Consider the following 17658-nt stretch of genomic DNA (forward strand, 5'->3'; position numbering starts at 1 on the left):
TCATTGATAATGCCAGTAGGCCAACAAACTTCAAACCCACTGACTTGATAAAATACTGGATCTTATTCATACCAATGTTATCAAGGTCATTTTACCTCAGAAGCAAAGCACCCGCCCATGTCATACTCAATCTCTGTGTGACTCTTTTCTCGCTAATTCTATGTCTTTATTTTAGGCTGACAAGTTGAACTCTCGGATGAAGCAGCTGAAGCGGCAGCTGGAGGAGGCGGAGGAAGAGGCTCAGAGAGCCAACGCAAACCGCAGGAAACTGCAACGAGAGCTGGAGGACGCCACAGAGTCTGCAGACGCCATGAACCGGGAAGTCAGCACTCTAAAGAGCAAGCTCAGGTAGGAACCTAAGACTTCTCCACACACACAGCTTTCTTTCAATTGTACTGACATCAATCACATTTTTCGTGTGTTTTTATATACCACAGCCTAGTGAATTATAAGTACTTGGGTGGATATATAAAAAAAAAAAAAAAAAGTTGCCAAATAACTTAACATAATATCAATCTGTCTATATTTTTTAACACTTTTATCCCCTTATGTTCCAGGCGTAATGATTTCCCCATCAACATGCGTCGCATCGTGAGCCGTGCCGGCATTGAGAGTGATGAGGAGAGCGAGCCCAAGAGCGAGACACCCGAGCCGCCAAAACCTGAATGAATGATGATAGTGCTCTCCCGCTCCATACAGGATTCAGCTACATCTTCAATACAAAGCACACATGACCCACTGTATGGAGCGTGGCAAAATAAACCTTGTTAAACTGCATGAGGCAGAGGCGGCGTGTTTTGCTGACTGTTTAGTCCGGCTCCATGTCACAGTGACAATCTATGCACACTCGATCGACTCTCGCACTTACAAAAGCCAGTAAACACATAACACTTGCGGACAATCACAATGCTGATGTATACTGAATACACATAATATTTTTGGGCCAAATTTCTTTGTTCATTTTTCCTCCGCCATTCTCTGGGGCAAAATGGGAAGGAAAAAAAACAAAACAATATTTTTATAAAAAGATAGTCTGATTATAGTAGTCTTGGTTTAAGATCTATTTTTCTAATTGAAGAAAAACGAAGAACTATAAATGAGAATAGATTACTGGAAGGGGACCAAAGTTGTACTGCCATCTGTAGGTTTGTACTTAATTCAAAGGTTTTTTTTTTTATAGTGGTTAAGTTCGAGTACTTAATGTTTATGGCTCTCGCTCGCTCTCTTGCCTTGGTTTATAATGGAGGCTTATGTGCTCAAATGTACTCTATTAATTTAGCTGCAGTTAGTACTTTACACACATGCTTCGGGGCTTGATAATTTGATATATCCATAAATACAAACATTTATTGACGAGACAAATTTAAATACAACGTTGCCACAATTGAAGGCTTGGCATATACTGTATTCGATTATGACTGTGCTGAATTTACTTTTCATAATTTTGCACTGACATGTAAACCTTTTGGCCTTGGCATGATAAACCACTCCATTAGTGCATTACATTGAATTATTGATATACAAGTGTTTTAGATATTTGCACGGTCTATCCGCAGTTGCAAAATTTCCTATGGCCCATGCTTCTATACTATGGGCACAATATACCAACATACACTTAAGGCCTTACATACTGCTAAATTCTACTGTCATGTTATTTCTTCTTCATAAGTGTTATTTTTTTTGTCTTACTACTATCAATGCAGAGGGTGAAGCTTACATGTGGTGGTGGTGGTGGGGTCGTTTGTTACTCACAGCACACACTGTATTCTCAGGGCACAGCTTGATGGGGTAGAGGAGATGATGGTTTCTACGATCCAAAGGGAGAATCGGGAGGTAGGGGCAGATAGAATAAATTGTCCAATTAAACTGCGTCCTGGGGTATCGTGGCACCCTTGCCTTCCTACACCTAATTCTGGTTAAGAAAAAGATAGGGACTCTGCAAAGGGAGATGCCCCGAGATAAACCAATTGGCCAAATATTGGAAATGTCACATCAATTGAACAGTTGTGTTTAAGATATGATTATAACGCAGGGCTTTAAGGTTGAGGTGGCTCAACCCCTTTACACGCTGTGCTCAGGGGTGGCTTTTTGGCTCACACTGCTGGGAAGTGAGAGGAATATGTCTAGAATAATGGATCACAAATAAAAGGGTCATTCTGTCTTTCTTTTGCACCTGGAAACAGGAAAACCAAATGAAGTTATACGTTTATAATTATAATATACAACTTGTTAATTTTCTAAATGAAATTTCTCTATCTTTGGAAGGAAAAACAATCTTAACAGTTGTGAATTGTCGGAAATATTGCAATAAAGAGGCTTCTAAACTGCAAACGTGTTTGACGATTTAATGGCACCGTTCGAGACCTGAAGTGACTCCTGTTTGGTGGGGGAGCGACTGTGGTTGTTTTTGAAATGGCTACACATCACCTGTAGGGGCCGCCCGAGCTTCACAATTGACGCCGGTGTGCCAAAAACCGACTGCCAACAAGTGATTGCAGCGTTTACCTTGTTACCGGAACGTTATTTATGCCCCAAAATGACTTGGCTTCATTCGTGAGGGTTATATTTTAATGATTATAGCCGACCCATTACTTTTTAACGGTTGAATGGCCTTTACGGGGCCAAAGCCATTAGTGTGTCGTTTTCCCCTTCACAGCTGATTGCAGGTACTACCTTGTGACTGAAAGATTGTCTCTGCCTCAAAATGGCTTGATTTCACTGCTGATGGTTATATTTGGCAGATTATAGCCTCCCCAGTGGTTTTTACCAGTTGAAACACACTTAAAGGACCGATACAAGTCATAAAATGCATTTTTTGCACTTGTCAAAATATGATTGCGGGTCCTACCTTGTGACTAAAAGGTTGTTTATGACTCAAAACTGACTTGGCTTCATTCATGAGGGTTACATTTGATTATAACCCACCCAGCGGACGGCCATCAGTTTCTGGCGAATGATCACTTTTAGGCGCGACGCCGGCGGAGAACAAGAAACACTGCGGGTCTGAACCGGTTCGCCCACTGGCCTGGAGTGGGTTTGGCGACACGGAGGAACTTTGGAATATACGTCGGCTTAACATAACCGGTAAATATTTTTTTTTGTTTTTTGATAGATGTTGTGACTATTGTCGCTTATGCTCGTACTTAACATCATTCATGGTATCTACCAAGTCAACAAATAAAACAAGTCGTAAGTCAAGATTGATAGAACAGTTCACCGACCGCATGTAAATGAAACGGGCCTAGTCCAAATGAACTGCTTGGACCGTGCATTTATATTAGTGGGATGTGGTAGTTACGAGTGTGTGTGTGTGTGTGTGTGTTGAAATACAACGTTGTGCTATCGTGCTATGGTGATTATATCAGCACGGCTCCAGATATGCGCACCTGTGCGCCTTCATATTCTCCTAACGCGGTCATTTTCAGAACGACAACTCCAGACACCCATGAGAAAGATGTCAACTTAGAATATGAACACCCTGAAAGTGTAAACGGGGTTGCGGGTTCGCTCAGAGAGTTAACTCTGTATTGCTATTGAGGTATTTCTACTTTTTTTTTTTTTTTCCACCCCCGTTTTTACTTCGTTTTTACTTAAAAAAAAAAAAAAAAAAAAAAAAGTCGCTTGGGGCGGTTCGATCGGCTGAACTGCAGTTTTGGAACACTTCCGCCTCGGCTTCGATGACCGGATGTTAACGGCGTCTGACTGGTTGTAACCGGTCACCGTACGTTTGAAGGCGGGGCCTCGGCACTCGGGTGTAGGCTGTTCACGGAGGAGCCTTCAGTCACACACACACACACACACACACACACACACACACACACACACACACACACACACACACACACACACACTAGCGCCAGGCGGCTGCAGCGGTAGCGCAACTCCGCCGGTAGAGAGAGGCGGGCGCAGCCTGGCCGTGGCCCATTTGGACGCGTGTCGCCGCCGTCTTTACCTCCACGGCGGCCGTTAAGCTTGCGAAAGGGGTCTCGGGGTAAGTCGGAATGAAGTAATGAAGCGAATCATAACAAACAATCACCTCCTGGCTGAAGCTAGGCAAGGAAACCTTAATTTTATGTAACAATTCGCACACAAGGGACATTAAAAAGCAAAAAAAAAACATATATATATATATATAAGCTAAAAATTGATAAAAAAAAAAAAAGAGTTTGGTACTCAAACCCAATTTTCAATTTAGTAGGACCGCTACTACACAGATCTACATGGCAGCTGCCCGTCGGAATAGCTTTTAGTCCCGACGCTTAGACCAAACACATGAGAACCGTGCAGGAGGGTGATGGAGCGCACATGACAAGCGCGTCCCTCAACCCGGTGCGCTGCCGGCGTCGGTCACCGCCTAATGAGTAGCCGCACGGCGGCGTTATTGTCCACAAATGGGAAGGTCGACGTCGGTCTTGTGAGCACTAACTTGAGCGGTGTGATCAGCGTCAGTGCACGTCATCATCATCAGCGTCGGCTGCAAGGGAGACTTGTCTTCCCGACTGAAGTGTTATTATACCGAAAGTTCTTGTCCCCGTTCCGCTTCTCCAGGAGGCTGTTGCGTGCGGGGTCCAGAGGCAGAGAGAACGCTGAATAAGAGCCGGGAGGTCCTGGTCCTGTGATCGCGGTGTACTCTTCCCGTTGCAGAACGATGGAGCTGTCACTGGTGAGTCTTATTGCTGGAAGTGGTATTGTATTTATTATTTTTGGTATGTTTATTGCTTATTTTTCTAACTTTATTTTTATTTTTTTTACATTTATATATAAGTGCTTTAAATACCACACTCCAATACTGAATAATATTGTCTAATAATGTATTTTAATTCATCTTAACTAGGTTATGGTGGGCTCCTGTAGAGCTGGGCGACATTACCAAATCAAATATCACAATATTTTTTGACAAATGACTCAATCATTTTAATAGTGATTTGGGGGGGTGGTTATTTGTGCTTTCATAAGATGTTAATACACAAATATTTCTAAAATCCCAAACAATTTTTCCCCTTATATCAGAATATTGCTATTCTATTTATATATCAGTCCTATCCTTAAGGTAAATACACTAAAAATGTTATATCTAAAAACTAAAAAGTTAAAGTAAGCTAGTAAGTTAAAGGCAATATTGTTTTTTTGTTTGTTTAACAAGCTCTCAAGCGATTTGTGTGCTAAAAAGACCACATGTTCTGCTGTAGCATTGGTCATCCAAAACTACAAGCACTTACTGGTCCTTGTATCAAGGAAAGTGCTGGGAATTCAAGAAGGTGATAGAACTGCAGATTGAAGTCCAATTGAATAACTGCAGGTGAACCGCCTCCTTGAATGATACAACTTTGGAAGGCAAAGTGCTCTTCCAAAGTTACATCATAGAATATTAAATGCTGAGTTATTCCATAATGTCTGACATGCAAAGGTTTGCTTTTGGTTCCTAATGGTAATGAAATGACCCATTCTCTCTCTGTATCGATTATCAGAGGCTGATGTTAATATTGAGTAATTGGTCAACCACTCCTGTCGATCAATTCTGTAGTCTGTTTGGTTTACATAAATCTACGTGTGTTTTTATAAGGTCAAAAAAGTTTTTTTTCTGCAAGTAGTACTTGAAGTTAAGGCGCTATACCCGCTGAGGAAGTATATTTTCTGGAAAGAGACGCTTCAAAAGTACTGGACAATGATCTGATATGACTATACCATTGTATTCTACTTGTGTAATTATGGGCAGTAATTCTTGGTCTATTAAAAAAATAACAAAATCTAGAGTAGGTTTGGTGTACTGGGGAGAAAAAAGAAAATAACTGACTTTTTTGGACTTTTCAAACTGCACATCTCAGTGTAAGAGAATAGCCCCTACCCCCGACGATGGGGAGACTTTTGTAGAAAGCTAGAGGGAGTACCTGTTTGGTGTCCACATCCATTCCGTCTTCAATAGATCATTATGGCTTGTATTTTTTTTTTTCCAATTTTGTGCTGCCTATAAAGCCATAAAGCCATGTGTGTGTAATATATTTTTGTTTCTATCTCGAAAAACAAGTCTTAACTTAATGTGAGTTTGACTTAAGCCCCTGCCGCCTCCGTCTTCTCAGGCTCACCCCGCCATCAAAGCCTTCATGTGTGGTTCTCTCAGTGGGACCTGCTCCACGCTGCTGTTTCAGCCCCTCGACCTGGTCAAGACCCGCTTGCAGACCTTGCAGAGCAGTGTGCAACCTGGGTGAGTCACTGGAGAGCAAACACACATTTTAAGTCATATTTGGTGAAGACATTTGTAGCCAGGGAAAGGAATGACCCAGATTGGGTAACAATCTGGCCCCTGGTGTCCTTTGGCCTTTCGGTTTACAGCATTGCATCACATTCTGATACGAGACATTTACTAGCAGTCCCTGGCCTGATTTAAGAAAAACCTTGTTTATTTACAGTTGAACGTAAACAAACCTTATTGGCATCACTTAAAGTTAAGGAGGTGTTATTTATTTCCACCTCTATTGCACTAACTGACCCTATACCTCTGTCTCTCCTCCAGCTCAGCAAGGGTGGGAATGGTCACAGTGATCCTCAACGTGGTGCGGACAGAGAAGCTGCAAGGACTGTGGAAGGGGGTGTCACCGGTTAGTGCAGCCTTCCACTATTTGTCTCTTCCTCCGTTTATCTTATTTCTTTCTGCGGTGGCTGAGAATTTCACCCCCCCCCCCCCCCCCCCCCCTCCGATTCCCCCCTCTACAGTCTTTTGTTCGGACCATCCCGGGCGTGGGCATCTACTTCAGCACCTACAACTCCCTGAAGCAGCACTTCTTCTCGGAGAGGAACCCGGGGGCCTTGGAATCCGTGCTGCTGGGCGGCGGGGCCAGGACTGTAGCGGGCGTCCTGATGCTCCCTGTCACAGTCATAAAGACACGCTTCGAGGTGAGCACGGTGCCATGACAGGCATAAGGGGCTGTATTTATGAGAGGAGAGCCCTTTTTAAGGCATTAAAATTATTGTTTATTTCATTTCAGAGTGGCAGGTTTAACTACGGCAGCGTGGCAGGAGCTCTGCGCAATGTGTGTCGAACTGAGGGCCCGCGGGCTCTGTTCTCCGGCCTGATGCCCACGCTCCTCCGAGACGCTCCCTTCTCTGGAATCTACGTCATGTTCTACAGCCAAACCAAAGCTTCGCTGCCCAAAGGTACGAGATCCGGACGGATTGAAAACTGAAACTTCTCTGTATCTCGAGACCGTTCCTCATGTCGGATGCAATTATTTGGCGATGGTTGGAGTCGATCTCTCCTCATCTCATCACCGATCTCTCTATCCCAGAGATCAGCACCTCCGCTTACGCCCCCCTGGCTACCTTCAGCTGCGGCGTCCTGGCCGGAGTGTTGGCTTCCCTTCTTACCCAACCTGCCGACGTGGTCAAGACCCACGTCCAGGTCAACGCACAGATGAGGACCGCCGAGGCCGTCAGCTACATCTTAGCGGTAACTCTTCCCTTCTTCTTCTGCCCACCATGTCTTCTCAATGCTTCTTCGAGTGCCTCACCAGACCACCGTGACAATGCTGTAAGAATGCGCGACAAAACCTGCTTCCTATACAGGCTGACCTACACCCTGATGAAGTCACCCTATTCAAAATGCTTGTTTATCCATGCATAAATCGATTTCCAACCTTTTTTGCTTTATTCTTATTTTCTAAGTGAACACATTTTCAGTGTGATTCATCACGTCACATTCTTTTTCATTTTTCCACCTGTCCTTTCCCTGTTTCCCTCCCCTCACCTTCTAGGAGCACGGGTTCAAGGGGTTCTTCAGGGGTGCCGTCCCGCGCTCTCTGAGAAGGACCATGATGGCTGCCATGGCATGGACCGTGTACGAGCAAATGATGTCCCACATCGGGCTGAAGTCCTGAAGGGGAGAGTCGCCGGCGAATGCGGAAAGCGAAACCGAGGGGAAAGAAGGAAGAACAGTCAAGTCACTGAATGTGCGGGAAGAGATGTGAATCCAGTGGCGTGATGCCGCTGAAGACTGTTTGAGTTAAATGTCGACGGCGTCTTAATGTTGACTTTGTTTGGTGAGACGCCAGATCGATGAAGAGATGCAGCAAAGACTTGTTCCATTGAATTACTGATGGGTGATGGAAAACGCTTGTTGCACGAAAATGTGAAAAGCATAAGAATCCAACTTTTGGATTGAAAAGTATTTAAGCTGATTGCCTACTTTATGTACCAAGCAAATGAAAACAATGTCCGCCTAGAGTAGCATGGATGGCACTGGATGTTTCCGTCCCATTGATCAACGGAGATGTTTGAGGGCTGCCAAGGTGTCGGCAGCCCTCATTTGTGCCGCCACAGCCTTTTGTAACATGTCTACCTAACCTAAAATAATAACTGAAATGGAACAATCATTTATTGCTTGGGGTACCTGCCAGATCAAGATTAGAAGTTAAGAAATGCACTTTAACCTGAACCTCCGCTATTAACTGGAGAGTGTGTGAGAGCAGCGGCAGCCCGTCTGGTAATGGTGGTGAAAGACTACCACTGTTTCGTCATACTTACATAAGTCTAATAAAACCTGTTTTAACATAGAATAACTGGAGCTTTCTGTCCTGCTCCAACAGTTGATACGGCTCAAAACTAAGTCATTTTGCTGACAGTATTCCTTATTTGTATTGTGTATAGTTATATCATGTGTGATATTTTCTGCATTTAAATATTTACCTTTTTTTTTAAATAAAATAAATGCTCAATATTTTGACACAGTACATAGTTCTTTTGTATTTATTAATCTGAGTGTCCTGTTTTGATACTTCGAAGATTTTCACTGTGAATTATTCAACAGGTGAGAGGGTGTTCCACTTCACATTACACGCTAAACCAAACAGTGGCTCTCAAACTTTTTTTTTTTTTTTAGCACCTGCATTGTGCGTCGCATGTGTTATTCTTTTTAAACATTGTATGTAACCAACGTACCCCTAGGGGTACGAGAACCCCCGTTTGAGAAACACGTCACTAAATTGTAACGGGAGATCAGAGAAGTTGAATGACAATGTGCTCTGGATGTCCGCGGGGCAGCCAGGACAGGACGGCCCAGAGACCGATAAGCGGGAGAGTGGGAGTGGTGCCGCCACGTCAAATGGGAGCGAAGGAAGATAGTCCGGGGCCTGGGTGACCGCGTGAGATATATAAGATGCGATGTGTAAACAACACACTGTGTAAACGACCGCAGCCCAATCCCAAATAGTGTCGCGTTAGCAGGTCTTCGCTCAGCGAAAACCTGCTTAAATCGACGCTATTTTTTTTATTTTTTATTTATTTTTTGGCGCTATCGTTTATATAGTGTGTTGTTTACACATTTGACACTTGAGTAAGAAATTAAAATGGAGGGATTTTTATATCAATATTCGTGTCACAGACTGCGGGTCATAATATATTGCGTTGAACAACTGATAGTAATTCTAAAGATCAGATTCGAGATTCAAGCGGTTATTTGTCACATACATATACATACGGTCATACATATATGAAACATATATTAAAATCCTCCAAAATGAAACTTTTCCTAACTTACATCCAGTACTTACCCCGTATCCATGAATAATCACACCCTTAGTAAACATGCAGGCAGTGACTGTACATAATTACTAGTTAATAAAGACAAGATGAACCTGGAAATGGAAAACCAATGTGCCTACAGCAAGTCATTTATTATGCATTATTATAAGTCATTATTTGTCAATGGCATGCAGGCGCCCAAAGTAAACATGACGATGGGGAAATTTTAATCCTGCCTTGCACAAACCATTATAATACAAGCCTTTTATTTTCCACTACACTTTTGCACATGATCAACTTTTATTTTTATTCATACAATATATATATATATATATATATATATATATATATATATATATATATATATATATATATATATATATCTGTTGTGGGCCTATTCCCACACAAGGCTCACTTTTAGTTATGGGTCAATCAAATCAAATGAATCTGTTCTCCTATACTGTTATGCCTCGATAACACTTGTATTATTATTTTTAACCTATAGGCTAGATATACTTACTGGGAGTGCTGGTATAAAGATCTTCACATATGTCTGAGCCAGCCTGGCGCCCTCAGGCCACCAAAACTAACCTTGAGAAATGTTCTATTAGTTTTGTTTTTTTTAATGCTTGTTATTGCACTGCTTTGCTCAATGCCTTTTCCAAGAAAGGCCCAGCTTACCACCCACCCACATGTAAAGCCTTATTTGTAGGATGTCCTTTAAAACGTATGAAAAAACAGAGAAAAACAACAGAACCCTTTGGAACCAACACAGGGTGCGTACACCAGTCTGCTCCGGCCTGACTATGTGTCCATTCAACGCTGGTGACTTGCTTGTGTGCGACACAGTCAAAAGCAACAATATAGAACAACATATTCTATTTGTGTTGAAATCTTTCTTCGTGTTGCGCCGTCACTGTGTACATATTGTCATACCTTAACCTGGAACGCATTATCTCGAGCAAATAACGTTGCAACACGGGGGCGAGCGTTCAACCCGCATGTCAGCGTCTCGGCACTGTCTTAATATGGTCTTTCCATCCCCACCGTCTTAATATGGCAGAGGCGTCCGACCCCTGGTTACCTTTCTGTGGGGAACGGCACACGGCATGCACGCCCCCCGCCCACCCCCTGGTGGACGTGTCATCAAACTGCAACACAAGCGCTATCGCGAGATTTAAAAAAAAAAAAAAAAAAAATGAACCAATCACGGGCGAGGCATCGGTGGTATATATATCACGTAACTTCCGCCCAGCGCCCTCTTTTTCACCGTGTGGTCAGATTTCCATACGGCGTTGTTTCGTGGTGAGTTTGAAGTAGTCCATTTAATGGCGCTGCGAGACAAATGTAACCGGGAGAGTTGGAGGGGGGAGATACCTGGTTAGTTATACACGCCGTACTGTGGTGTATGTCGCCGTTTAAGCCTCCGCGTGGTCTCGTTTACCCCCTTTTTTAGGTGCTACGTTAACATGCTAAGCTAAGTAATGGCCGCCGTGCGCCTCGCTGTCGGCGTGTCGCCCCTTGGCGGTCCACAGGCGAGGCTGTTCGCCTTGCACAACATGTATTTAACGAATAATTCTTCCGTTATCGCGGCGTTTGAATTTCAGAATGTGCCTCGTTGAGTGCTCCAGAATAAACCCATATTCAGCAACTCCATGATTGAAATGAAATTATTTTACGATAAATCTTGATCATAATGATAACTCCTCCCGACCGTTACGAACCGAACCCATTTGAGTCTCCCCAAATAGTCTCCTTTTACGCTTTGATACATCTCAGAAGTATGTTTATCCCCTTCACTCATCTCTGTCTCTCATAATTACCCCATCACCTTTGCTCAAACAAATTAAAATTCCCCAAACTTGGCTAATGCCTCTTAGCACTTAGGGCTTTAGCTAGCTGATACTGGGATATGCAGTCATGACCAACTTAAGTTCCAGAAAGTGTACCAACCGTAGGTGGCTTCTTTTAAATGGTGTAGTGTAATGTTTTAATAGTCATGACTTCTTTACCTTTCCCAGCTCTCCCGTCACTCGTAACGCAGGGAAAGCGGTCACGATGTCCGGAGGTCTGGATGTCCTTCAAATGAAGGAGGAGGATGTGCTCAAGTTCCTGGCGGCAGGAACACATCTGGGAGGTACCAACATGGACTTCCAGATGGAGTCATATGTCTACAAAAGAAAAAGCGATGGTGAGCGTTTGTTTAATTCTGTTGTCGTCTGATAAACTGGTGCAGTGTTGAATTAAAGCACTAAGTGCTCTAAGTCCTGTACTCTTTAGATCCTCACGTAAAAGCTTATCTGCAGGTGTGTACATCATTAATCTGAGGAGGACCTGGGAGAAGCTGCTGCTGGCCGCCAGGGCCATCGTTGCCATTGAGAACCCAGCTGATGTCTGCGTCATCTCCTCCCGGAACACTGGGCAGGTAAGATGGCCATGTTCGCCATCACCTCACTCAAATGGTTTGAGTAGGAGGCATTCTGATGTTAATAGGGTTCAAAGCTGTCTTGCAATCTAAATGTTCTTCCCACTGAAATTAAAATGGGACAGGCATAAACAATGTACCTGATTATGACACAAATTCTTAAACATGCATAAAAACCAAATGTATAGTCTAGCCAAATGTTTTTCTCTCCCCTAGCTCTTGTCAGGTTTTGTTAGCCACATCTTGTATGCACATTATTAAAACCTTGCATTGATGTCGGTGTTGAGGTGTCGGAAGTGTGCCAAAGTATTCAGGCTGGGCTCTCACTGACACCGAGGACAACTGTCCAATGACTGGTGTTTGATAGTAGCTTTAGCCACAATATTTAATGTTGTGTGTACAGTAAAGTGCTGCAAATCCTTAAGGAGTTACATTTATTCATCAAGCCTATAAACCTAAATACAGTGTTTATACTGTACATTGTGTATTTGCATGTCATATCTATCTACTTCATGTGTATAAAGTAACCTGTTAATTATTCCATATTTATTCCAGCGTCATTGCGCTCTGCACTATTGCCTTCGTGTGTGTGTGTGTGTGTGTGTGTGTGTGTGTGTGTGTGTGTGTGTGTGTGTGTGTGTGTGTGTGTGTGTGTGTGTGTGTGTGTGTGTGTGTGTGTGTGTGTGTGTGTGTGTGTGTGTGTGTGTGTGTGGAGATGCAGTTGTATATAGTAGTTAAATGTTTGTTTAGCTGGTTGCCTTTGTTTCACATGTATTTCTAGTCCATGTATGTACATTGAGTAATGAATGTGAACATACTTGGCGAATAAATCTGATTGTCATTATTTCTCACTGTAGAGAGCTGTGCTGAAGTTCGCCTCTTCCACCGGGGCCACCACCTTCCACGGGCGTTTCACCCCAGGAACCTTCACCAATCAGATCCAGGCAGCTTTCAGGGAGCCCCGCCTTCTGATTGTGACCGATCCCCGTGCTGACCACCAGCCACTCACTGAGGCTTCCTATGTCAACATCCCCAGCATAGCTCTGTGCAACACAGACTCGCCACTGAAATACGTTGACATTGCCATCCCATGCAACAACAAGGTGAGACAAATTTGCCGAGTCAAACCTATTGGTCAGACTTGGTCTTGCACACAGCTAGAGCCCGGTTCTGTCCTGTCTGTGGAGTACGGGGTGTAGGATGTGTGCTAAAGAAATGCCTGTTCTTATTCCTATCCTCTCTTCTCCAATGGGGGTGTTTGGATAAGTCTTGCTATATGAATATAAATTATGTATTTGTAGTGTCTGTAAAATTATCTGTACCAATTAGACTTGTAGACCAGAAATGTAGTTGGAAGTGTTGTGGCTATCTTTGACAGCAGTCGGTCATTCTGCGTTCCAGGGTCACCACTCTGTGGGATTGATGTGGTGGATGCTGGCCAGGGAGGTTCTGAGAATGAGGGGAACCATCTCCAGGGAGCACCCCTGGGAAGTGATGCCTGATCTGTACTTCTACAGAGATCCAGAGGAGGTAAAACTGTCCCAGATTACTTTTGAACTCCACATGGTTTTGGTCTGGTCTGCATATTAAAATTAATGTTCATGCCAAAGCTGTGTGTTAATGCTGATCTTAATATTTCAGATTGAGAAGGAGGAGCAGGCTGCTGCTGAGAAGGCTGTGGGTAAGGAAGAGTTCCAAGGAGAATGGACTGCCCCAGCAGCTGAGTTTGCTCAGCCTGAAGTGGCGGATTGGTCTGAGGGTGTGGCTGTACCATCTGTGCCCATCCAGCAGTTCCCTGCCGGTAAGAACATACATGATTATATAATGCAGTTAAGAACCCTTCTTTGTAACATTTTTGTTCGGCTACAGCAAAAATAATTGTTTTTTTGTCTTCTCCCAGCCGCTGCTCCCGTCAAGCCAGCTGGAGGTGAAGTTTTCTCATGTTTGTTACTGAAAATCCTTAACTGAGTTACCAGATTCTGTGGGCTTATCTCTTTCCTAATTTCTCTTACAGAGGACTGGAGTGCCCAGCCTGCCACCGAGGACTGGTCTGCGGCTCCCACTGCCCAGGCCTCCGACTGGGGTGGAGCCACTGCCGACTGGAACTAGAACTGGTCCAACAAAATAAAACGGCTTTTACCACATTGACTTGGATTTTGTGCTTGTTTGTCAATATCAGTGTATAGTTTTCTGGGAACAGGGTTTATGGTTTATTTATCAATTCAAACTGAGGTTGCATTATCACAGGTGATGGTGGGATAGTGCGTGATATTTGATCTAAATGATGCGGTTCCCCTATTAATGCCAGCCTATTAAATAGGCAACATGTGGGTTTCACTTAAGAACTGGTTTAGCTGGCTCGAATTCCCCTTGAGATATTTATCTGCTTCTCTAGAGTTGCGGTTAACTGGCTGACGCTTGAACAAGACAGCTTTACTGTCAGCAATTTGAAGAAAGGTGAAATGGATCCTCTGCTTTTGACCCATCCTGGCTTGTCCTTCCTCCAGGGGCACAGCCAGGAGCAGTGGGCAGCATACGTGGACGCGCCCGGGGACCTGGTGATAAGTGTCCATCGCTGGTCAGACGATGATGGGCGCATGTTTTTAGTGGGGGTCCTTACTGACGTGAGGTGGAGGAAACCCGATGTGAGCATGGGGAGAACATGCAAACTCCACACAGAAAGGCTCCTATTTGGGAGATAACCCGCCGGAGCACGGTGCCAACAGCGCCCCAGGCGGGAATCGAACCCAGGACCTTCTTGCTGTGAGGCAGCAGTGCAATGCACTGTGCCACAATTTGTAATTCTAACTAATGGAGGTCCCTTTCTCCAGAGGAGATGGCTGTTCTCTATCAGGCAGATAATTCTAGAATGGGCCTACAGACACTGGCAAAGCCTGCACTGAGGAAAGTCAGCTGTTACATGAGTCATTGAACTAAATATGTAAAAATATGAAAGGTTCAATTTTAACTTGAGCTTATCATTGTGTACTATACAGAGCCTTTTGTATAAAGGGTAAACAAGTCTTACTGTATGCCCTCTGATTTTATTCAAACTATATCCTGGCATGTCTATTTTCAACACCAGGTAGACTTGAGTATATGCTGTAGGTAATGATAATGTAGGACATCAATCATGTGATGTAGAGACAAAGTGTGGAAGAATGCTTATATAAGTGGGATAGTTGTGTTATACATGCCTTTGGTGTACTGTGTTGAAATGCATTTCCAAATCTATGCCAAGTTATTTGCAGGATTTGACTTCATCCCTGAGTGTTGTGCGTTGCTTCCGGCTGGAATATGTCCCATTGCAAATTTATCAGGGGACATACTCCCATGGTGGGAATGTCCCATTGGGCAGCCTAACGCTCAAGTCATTCAAAGAGGGGAATATGCCCAATGGTGAATTTTCAGGGATTAATAATATTTAGTGTTTATTTTTTAACCAATTATTACTAATGAATAATGGATAGAAATTTTGAGAAATAACTCCTCCTATACTAGTTGCACATATTTGTTGATACATTACAATCCTACTCCTTTTCACTGATGTATTTCTGTCCATGGTGTTTGTCTGCACCTGATAGACATCTCTGCAAAGGAGTTATGCTTTTCGTGCGCATAACCTAAATAGAGACAGCCCTTGAAATAGTAGGAAAAGCTAATGTGGCTCCTTTGCTGTGCATTTTCAGCTGGTATTTTGGATGTGGAAGGAGCTTTTACAGGTGCTTCCTGCAGAGGAACGGATAAACCTAGTCATCTTTTATCTCAGAAAAGGTGAGGCTGCTTCTGCATGACACTCATGCCTTTTTGTTTGTAATTTGACCTTTTTTTTTTTCTTCATGGCAGCTGTTTGGGCTCTGAAAAAAATCATTATGGTCGATGTTGAAAGGGTTTAGTTGATACGTATTCTTTTGTGATATGTTCTGTACTGCGCTCATTAAGAGATGTTTTCTTATGTGCTCATCAAGGACAGAGAGCCCACAATACATATGCACAAGCTCAAAAAAAATGTTACTTGCATAAAAACAACCAAAACAGCTGTTGGTTTAATTGTGTGTTTATTTCGAAACCTTCTCTGTCCTGTTGCAACATAATAATCTGAAGTCAGCAACTTTTCAACAAGTTTGTTGGTCCCTCAGCCAGTGGGCCTGACTGGGCTTACCCTCTCTCACCCTGAGAATGGAGTGTCAAAATGTCAGAAATGTCAAATTTTTCTATTGCAGCACGTTGAGAAAGTTCTCCTCTCCATCAACTACATATATGATTTATCTAATGTTTACAAGTACTCTTCTGTTAAGCATTAGCTAATTCGATCTTAAATAATCTTTTTTTCGATAGAGCTTCTTTATTAAACAAGGGTCCCTAGAATTTGATCTAAACACAAGCCAAAATTGACAACTGCAAAGAGGTAAGTCCTGCTCCTGAATTTAAAAATGTTATCTTATCGTTATTAAACCTTTATTTAACCTGGAGAGTGTTAGGACGCTGGACCTGCTCGCCTCAACGGAGCGGAAGGTCTAAGGACATACGCCAGAAGAAGAAGAAGAACCTGGAGAGTTGCGTTGACACCGGGAGTCTCTATTTCAGGAGAAACCTGGGCAAGACAGCAACATCACGACAAACCTTAATTCGTAGTCGGAAAGTTCTCCCTGATACATGTAATATATTCTTTGTCTTTACTGTCATTCTGGTTACCTTTGCTGTCTATTGTCAACTCGCAGACGTTCATTTGTTCCCACCACTTTTCATGAATTTTCACACATGGTTTTTGTTGTAACGATGCTCCTACACTATAGGATTACGGTGCACTGTGACAGTCACAGATCCATTTGGACAAGGTACAAATTATGGTCATTTTAGACATTTAAAAGCAATGTATATGTTCCATAGTTTTTTAATTGAGTGACTAAAAAAATAACCAGATGAAACATCCTTAATAAAACAATGCTGAAAGTGCTGTAATCTTTATATAATATACATATTATTTTGCTTATTTTATTGTCCAAGTTTGTTTTGTGCTTTTAAACTTCACTGGATCCTTCTCCAGGTAATTGAAGAACTTCCTCAGACTTCCTTGGGAGGAGGTTGAGCTTCCTCCAGCCCTTTGTCCATTTTGTGTCCCCTCCTGCTCTCACTGTGCTCTAACTTCCCACAGGCTGAATGACCTCCAATGCATGGCCCCTGAATATGATGACGATAACCTTTGGGGAGTGATGTCACGAGTGTTCATGTGACACAGGGCAGCCCTTTCTTAACATGGTTGTATGTTTGAAGCTACATGTCGATTAAATCGTATTCATATTGTCACTTCCATGACACAGAACAGTCAAAAATGTAAATGTATTGAAACATAATATGCCTGCCAACATCGCAATACACCGACTTCAATTCAAGTTTGCCTCTTTTACTTTACCAGAATTTTAAACTAATAACTTGGCGCGGATCACAAGGACAACATTTTGAAAAGTAATTTGCTTTATTTGGTTCATTGAAATATATTGAAAATGGGCAGTGTTTCCCAGTGTTTTTTTTTTTTTTTTTTTTTTAATCTGATGATGTTTAATATGAATTTCCATTGTAGTGTCTAGTATTCGGTGTGAAATCTTACTCTGTGAGTTCGTTGCCCCCCAAAGGTCAAAACGCACCACCTTTATAGATAGTATGTTTTAATTCACCGATACATATCTGATGTTAATGCTTTCTTATAACGGAGACGTGCG

The 17658-nt window shown here is 42.9% G+C and overlaps 3 protein-coding genes across 5 annotated transcripts in view; all 3 read left to right on the plus strand.

The window, feature by feature from the left end:
* The window catches only part of LOC307237492 (myosin-9-like), a 33690-nt gene extending 31365 nt beyond the window's left edge, over window positions 1-2325 (plus strand). For both annotated transcript variants that reach the window (XM_080010213.1, XM_080010214.1), the window contains 2 exons: window positions 176-348; window positions 558-2325. In XM_080010213.1, coding sequence (XP_079866339.1) covers window positions 176-348; window positions 558-669 — 285 coding nt within the window. In that variant the 3' untranslated portion in view covers window positions 670-2325. The remainder of the gene's footprint in view (window positions 1-175; window positions 349-557) is intronic.
* A 2276-nt stretch (window positions 2326-4601) lies between these two features.
* slc25a38a (solute carrier family 25 member 38a) lies at window positions 4602-8659 on the plus strand. The gene is made up of 7 exons (XM_080008946.1): window positions 4602-4663; window positions 6078-6202; window positions 6512-6596; window positions 6712-6891; window positions 6984-7152; window positions 7284-7444; window positions 7749-8659. Exons 1-7 carry the CDS (start codon window positions 4649-4651, stop codon window positions 7869-7871), a joined length of 858 nt encoding a protein of 285 aa, XP_079865072.1. The 5' UTR covers window positions 4602-4648; the 3' UTR covers window positions 7872-8659.
* A 2127-nt stretch (window positions 8660-10786) lies between these two features.
* rpsa (ribosomal protein SA) lies at window positions 10787-14086 on the plus strand. Of its 2 annotated transcripts, XM_080010237.1 has the most exons (8): window positions 10787-10818; window positions 11535-11704; window positions 11820-11938; window positions 12796-13041; window positions 13340-13468; window positions 13580-13739; window positions 13839-13865; window positions 13953-14086. In XM_080010237.1, exons 2-8 carry the CDS (start codon window positions 11572-11574, stop codon window positions 14045-14047), a joined length of 909 nt encoding a protein of 302 aa, XP_079866363.1. In that variant the 5' UTR covers window positions 10787-10818; window positions 11535-11571; the 3' UTR covers window positions 14048-14086. The 2 variants fall into 2 exon arrangements, with proteins under 2 accessions (XP_079866363.1, XP_079866364.1); XM_080010238.1 differs by lacking the exons at window positions 10787-10818; window positions 13839-13865.
* The last annotated feature ends 3572 nt before the right edge of the window (window positions 14087-17658 follow it).

This window comes from Zeus faber (genome assembly GCF_960531495.2).
Source record: "Zeus faber genome assembly, chromosome: 11".
Lineage (NCBI taxonomy): Eukaryota > Metazoa > Chordata > Actinopteri > Zeiformes > Zeidae > Zeus > Zeus faber.